The sequence below is a fragment of the Grampus griseus genome (assembly GCF_964374135.1).
Source record: "Grampus griseus genome assembly, chromosome: 7".
In the NCBI taxonomy this organism is placed as follows: Eukaryota; Metazoa; Chordata; class Mammalia; order Artiodactyla; family Delphinidae; genus Grampus; species Grampus griseus.
Genome location: NC_139001.1, coordinates 73254499 through 73260498, shown reverse-complemented (window position 1 = coordinate 73260498; position 6000 = coordinate 73254499). Strand labels below are relative to the sequence as shown.

The 6000-nt window shown below is 39.9% G+C and overlaps 1 protein-coding gene across 3 annotated transcripts in view; it reads right to left on the bottom strand.

The window, feature by feature from the left end:
• Window positions 1–2155: 2155 nt before the first annotated feature.
• Window positions 2156–6000, bottom strand: part of ACVR1 (activin A receptor type 1) — a 126793-nt gene continuing 122948 nt past the window's right edge. For all 3 annotated transcript variants that reach the window (XM_082658548.1, XM_082658547.1, XM_082658546.1), the window contains 2 exons: window positions 4107–4237; window positions 2156–3365 (listed from right to left, as the gene is read on the bottom strand). In XM_082658548.1, coding sequence (XP_082514674.1) covers window positions 3231–3365; window positions 4107–4237 — 266 coding nt within the window. In that variant the 3' untranslated portion in view covers window positions 2156–3230. The remainder of the gene's footprint in view (window positions 3366–4106; window positions 4238–6000) is intronic.

The window sequence follows — 6000 nt, the reverse complement described above, 5'->3', positions numbered from 1 at the left end:
AAATCCCTCCTCAGAAATGCAAGTGCTGCTGGAGACAAACAGGTACCTCCAGCTACTACCCATGCAGCCAGGCAGTCTGTCACTCACCATTTGTGCTTTCCACTTCCTCTGGAAAAGAGGTAGACACTGACCCCAACAAGAGTGTAGAGCACTGCAGTGTCACCCTGGGGGAAACAGGTGCCTCAGTGGGTTCCTTTCTCTCCTCTGCCTTCAAACTCATCTCTGTCCAGCTCTGATGGTGTCCTGGGATCTCCTGTCAGGTTGGCTGGACCTCCACAAATTCTCCATCTCCCATGAGCATCCACTCAGTTTTGTACTCTCCAGGTTCCCCTTTGCCCGATCATGGCAAGTGGGGGTGGGGCAGGCTCACTGACTCTCTTGTATCCACAGCCCCCTCTGAGGTCCTCTCCACCTACTTTCAGATGCAGAGGAGCATAGTAATCACCTGCTGTCCTGGTATAATGTGCAGAAGCACTTTTGTTCAGTTATGGACGTGTAATTAGTTATACACCAAAGAGGAGAGAAAAAAGGAACAACTCATGCTGCCATGGTCCTGACATCACTCCAGAGAAGTCAGTGTTCTGCTTCTTGATCTAGGTGCTGCTTCCATGGGTACAACCAATGTATAAAAATTTATAAGGGACTTCCCTGGTGGTGCAGTGGTTAAGAATCTGCCTGCCAATGCAGGGGACATGGGTTCGAGCCCTGGTCCAGGAAGATCCCACATGCCGCAGAGCAACTAAGCCTGTGTGCCACAACTACTGGGCCTGCACTCTAGAGCCCATGAGCCACAACTACTGAGCCTGCGCACCACAACAACTACTGAAGCCTGCACGCCTAGAGCCCATGCTCTGCAACAAGAGAAGCCACCGCAACGAGAAGCCCTTGCACCGCAATGAAGAGTAGATCCTGCTACCCACAACTAGAGAAAGCCCGTGCGCAGCAACGAAGACCCAATGTAGCCATAAATAAATAAATTTATAAAAAGAATTTTTTTATAAAAATGTATCAAGCTGTACAATTTTATATATGTATATAATACTTCAACAAACTTTAAATGTGACTCCACTCCACTTTTGGTGGGTATATAGCCAAAATAATTGAAAGGAAGGACAAAGAGAAATTTATACACCCAAGTTCATGGCAGCATTACTCACAATAGCCAAAAAGGGGAAGCAACCCAAGTGTCCATCAGCAGATGAATGGATAAACAGAATGTTGTATACACATACAGTGGAGTATTATCAACTATAAAAAGGAAGTAAATTCTGATATATGCTATAACAAAGATGAACCTTGAGGACATTATGCTAAGTGAAATAAGACAGTCTCACAAAAGGACAAATATGAGTGATTCCACTCCTATGAGGTACTTAGAGTAGACAAACTAAAAGGCCTAGAATGATGGTTGCCAGGGATTGAAAATAGTGAGAAATGAAGAGCTATTGTTTGATAGAGTTTCAGTTTTGCAAGATGAAAAGAGTTCTGTGGATGGATGGTGGCAATGGCAGCGTAACAGTGTGAATGTACTTGATAGAACTGAACTGTATACCTAAAAATGGGTAAGATGGTAAAATTTATGTGCATTTTACCACAATTTTTTAAAAGTTAAATGTGACTTTAATATATATTAGTAAATATACTAATGAAGTTATTAACTTACCTCTGGTGAAAATTCCAGAATTTTAACACCTCTACTCTTACTGAGATACTTGAAACTCTACATTTTCAATCCCGCTGAACACTTCAAGAAGTGAAAAAAGCCAACAGTGGACTCTCCCAAAGCAGCAAGGTGAGATGCGTAAGACCACTTTCCTCTCACACAGGACCTTATACTAAACAAAATGCTTTGACCTCCTTCCTCCACTTATCCCTTGTGAAGGAGGCAGCTCAAACAAGTCTGTTACCCTCACTTCAAAGCTGGGGAAACTGAACAAGAAAAAAATAAAATCACAGCCACCCCCCCAAAAAAAAACCCAAAATCTAAATTTTCTGATACCAAATTCAAACTGGAAGACATCGCCCTAGAACCCTCAGGCTCATTAATAGACTTAAAAAGCAAATTCGACTTACAAGTTAATTTTGTGCTTCTATTGTTCCCACAAGAAAATGCTTTATAATATGTAGATCTTTTTTACATGTTGAAAAAATTCACTTTGACTTGAAAACATTTTATTTAATTTATACAAATAACTACTAAATACAAAAAGTAGATTAAAACAAAATAGTTATTTTTTTCTGCCAGAGTTTAAATGCACATAATGGATAATTCTGAAGAAAATGCATTTTCCCCACAGCGTTCAGGACTAAAATTCTACTGAAATCTTTGCTTCTAAATCAGTAATATATTCGGTGGTGTCACATGGGTAATGGCTAAATACGTTCTGCATATGAACTGAAAAAAAAAGTTACAGTCTACACACATAAATGTGAAGCACTTAAAATGTGAATTTAACGGATAATAAAAGAAAATGTCCATTTCAGAGTATAGTGTTAAAAACATTTCAGTAATAAAATCATAAGACCACATAAAAATAAGCTTTAACATATGCATGAAGCAGTTTTGTAAAAACTGCTACTGCACAAGTAATAAATAATTTGCAAAGTTGTGTATAAACAATTCCTAATGTTCAGCGTCATTGTAAACATCAGCACATGTGTAAAATGCAGCAAAGTCTGACATTATATTTTGTTTTGCCAAATTGAATTCCTATTATCCAAAGACAGACCAGTGGAGTACGGAGCCAATGTTTCCGCAAGTTGGGTCTTTAAAATTAAGAGTAACAGTGCAAGTAAGGAATGCAAAGAATTCCTAGTGCAATAAAGAAGAGAAGCACAGGCAATATTGCTGATTAAAAATTCACCACCTCCTTGAGTTTCCCGTGGGGAGTGTCTAGGAGACCTGTGAAGATATGCAAAGCCACTGTCTTAATGCCCAGATCTCTTTTAGGATTTCTCTGTGTTCCTCCAGTTCCCTACCTTTGCAACAGTGTCTGTCCAACATGAGTCTCTGCAGCGTGAACAGTTTGTGAAATGCCCAGTTCACAGTCATTGAGCGAGGTTAGGGTGGTTTTGGTGTCTCCCCAGCACACAGCCGGGTAAGATGTCGGCCTTGTCAAAGCAGTCATTTGGGGAGGGAGACAGATGGATTCTGTTCTGACAACCAGTCAGGTCAGCATTAGGTCCCAGCTGGACAACGTCAGACCTTCCTTCTTGACACCATGAAAATGTCAACAGTCAGTTTTCAATTTGTCTAGGGAATTATCAATTTTGGTCAAAGTCTTTTTGATACGCAGGGCTGTGAGTCTGGCAGATGGATTTTGATACCAGCATTCTTTCATCAGCTTGGCCAGGGAGGTTAATGTCTGAGGAGAGAAAGAACCAACACCACAGTGAAAAAGTAGCTGGGCAGATGTTACGTCAACTGTTTCGCAGGGCTCTACAGGTCTTGTGAAGTTCAAGTGATGTTATTACCATTTTCCTTACACAAATAATCAAGGCCTTAGCCACTGATAAACCACTCTTGAGTTTCTTAAACTCTGCCCTTTGGACTCCTAATGCTACCAACTGACCATCAAGTCAGTTACACAACACAGGTTGATGGTTTGATGGCGCTAAAAGCCATAACAGTAACCCAGAGTTAAAACTGAAATATGCAAATAGGGTCATTTCTCAATGCCTTAGATTTGCTACTTACTACTTAACAGCAGCAATAAGGATTGTCAGCATTAAACAGCCTATGTTTGGAAGAGATGCAGAGATAGAAAAGAGGTTAAAAAGCATCACTCAGGTCTCTTGGTTTACATGTGAAATTGCAGTCCTAGGGCCAGTGGCATAGTAATGCGTCTCCCAATTCCTGGAGCTAATCAAGGGTAGAAAATCTTGTGAATGTTGTCATTCATTGGCAAGATCTATCAGAAATGGCTCTTTCAAGAATGAGACCATTTTGTGAACCTGCTCAACTAGGTCTAAAGCTCTTCTACATAAAATAGGGAGAGAAAGAAACAGGGCAGATCACTCAAGAACTCTACCAGCTGAAAAATCAAGAGAATGCAAATAGCAAACAGCTAAGTATAGCTCTAAAACTAAGAAAGCATTGCTCTTACCGGGTCTGAGAACCATCTGTTGGGTATGTTGGGCCTCTGTTGATCTACACAGACCACCTTCCTCATATCTTCAAAACTTGGGTCATTGGGAACCACATCATAGAACGGTGGCTTGTAATCCTCCACAATACCTACACACATGGACAAGAATTGTGTTGGGTTAGCAAAAGAGTAGAGGTTCCCAGGGTTGTACTGAGGGTTGCCGCAGGTTACAGCGTTGACAGAAAAAGTACTGATCACCTTCCTCAAACTTCAGGGTGATTCTGAAAGGTACAGGTAGGTCTTAAAATAAGTGGAAAACAAAGCACCAAATAGAAGCCCTGCAGAGAACTGGAGGAACAATAATTGTTAGAAGAAAACATGACTACCTCTCATGTAATTATAACAAAACGCTCCAAGAGTGCATACAAACAGCTCTGCGGTGCCCAACAGGGCACAGGAGACAGAACAAGAGTCCCTTCAGTGATTAAAAAGGACAAAATACCTAAAGAAGGTACACGAATCTAGTGTTTTCAAACCATAAACTGAAATAAAAAGTTGGCCACAACTAGAGCTGGAGGCAAACAAACAATCCAAGGCCATCATCAAAATACCCCTTTTTTTATGATTAGGGGTAAATGCATTGCTATAAAATAATCCCTCCAACTGGGAGGATGCAAGTAATGTAATATGAAATACTATTTCCTCACTCATTCATTCTGTATGTTCTGAGTACCCTCTGTCATTCACAGCTGTCTGTTTGATGGCTCTATTAATTCCTCTCAGATCAAAGGCACAAAGTAAAATGCAGAGGACAGTCTTTTGGAAAGGCAGAAGAATGGCTGAAAAGAATGAACTTTTCCCTTACTCCCAAGCAAATGTGAAAGTCGCTAATTTCAGCTTCTGCCCCTGCATGGTTTCCAATGCCTTAGAAACCTTTTTTCCCAGTAAAATTTCATCAGTTCCTTACTTTTCACAAAGAAAGTAGTTCCACAAAGAGAAAAATTTAAAGCAATAATTTAGAATTAGAAAGTTGATTCTTTCCTTTATAGAAATGAGACCCAGAAAATCCCTTATTTTTCTCTCATCATCAAAGGCCTCAACAGTGAGGACAGTGGATTAGTTTACTGCCCTCTCTCCTTCCTCCATGTAACTTTCTTCTGTTCCTAAATACCTACCAGAGTGATTGTTGGCACAGGTGGGAGGAGGCTGTCTTAATAATTTTTAAGTTTTTCTAGCTCCTATAAGCTACCCGAAAAGCTGCAATCGCCTTTTCATTTATCAAAGAAATTAACAGTGAGAAGTTGTTCTCACAAATCCCACTTAAAGACAAACCATTTATGAAAAAGATTAGTCATGATAAGGAACATCTGTTAAATACTACAGTTTTGTTAAACTACATAGATTCAAGAATTTATTTTAAAAATGGAATGTAGTCTAAATTTAAAAATTCTAGTTGATATTAAGACTTACCATTAACTTACCCACATTGCTTGACTGTGTTTGTAATGTGTATTAGTCAGTGGAGTAAAACCTTTCCTGACAAACGGTAAACAGTTCAGATTGGGCATAAACCACTGCTTTCAGAAGTCTTGAGATACCTCATCTCAGAGACCTTACCTACTTCTCTTGTAAGGACCCCAGGAAGCATTCAACAATATTTTAATTCTTTTCAGTACCTGTATTACTAGGAGACATCACATAAAATACAGCTGGACACAGACCAGCAAGATAATTTATACCTTTATCAGGGCCACATGCACTTATAAGAAACAGTAGGATTGTGCCCATCACCACCTCTCAACTTTTCTGAAGGAGAATACATTTAATAGCCTGGCTTCAGTCTTTAAAAATCTAGCATAACAGCCAGCTATTTGAAGTAATTTGCCTGGCTAGCTTGGGAAGGGTTATGGGA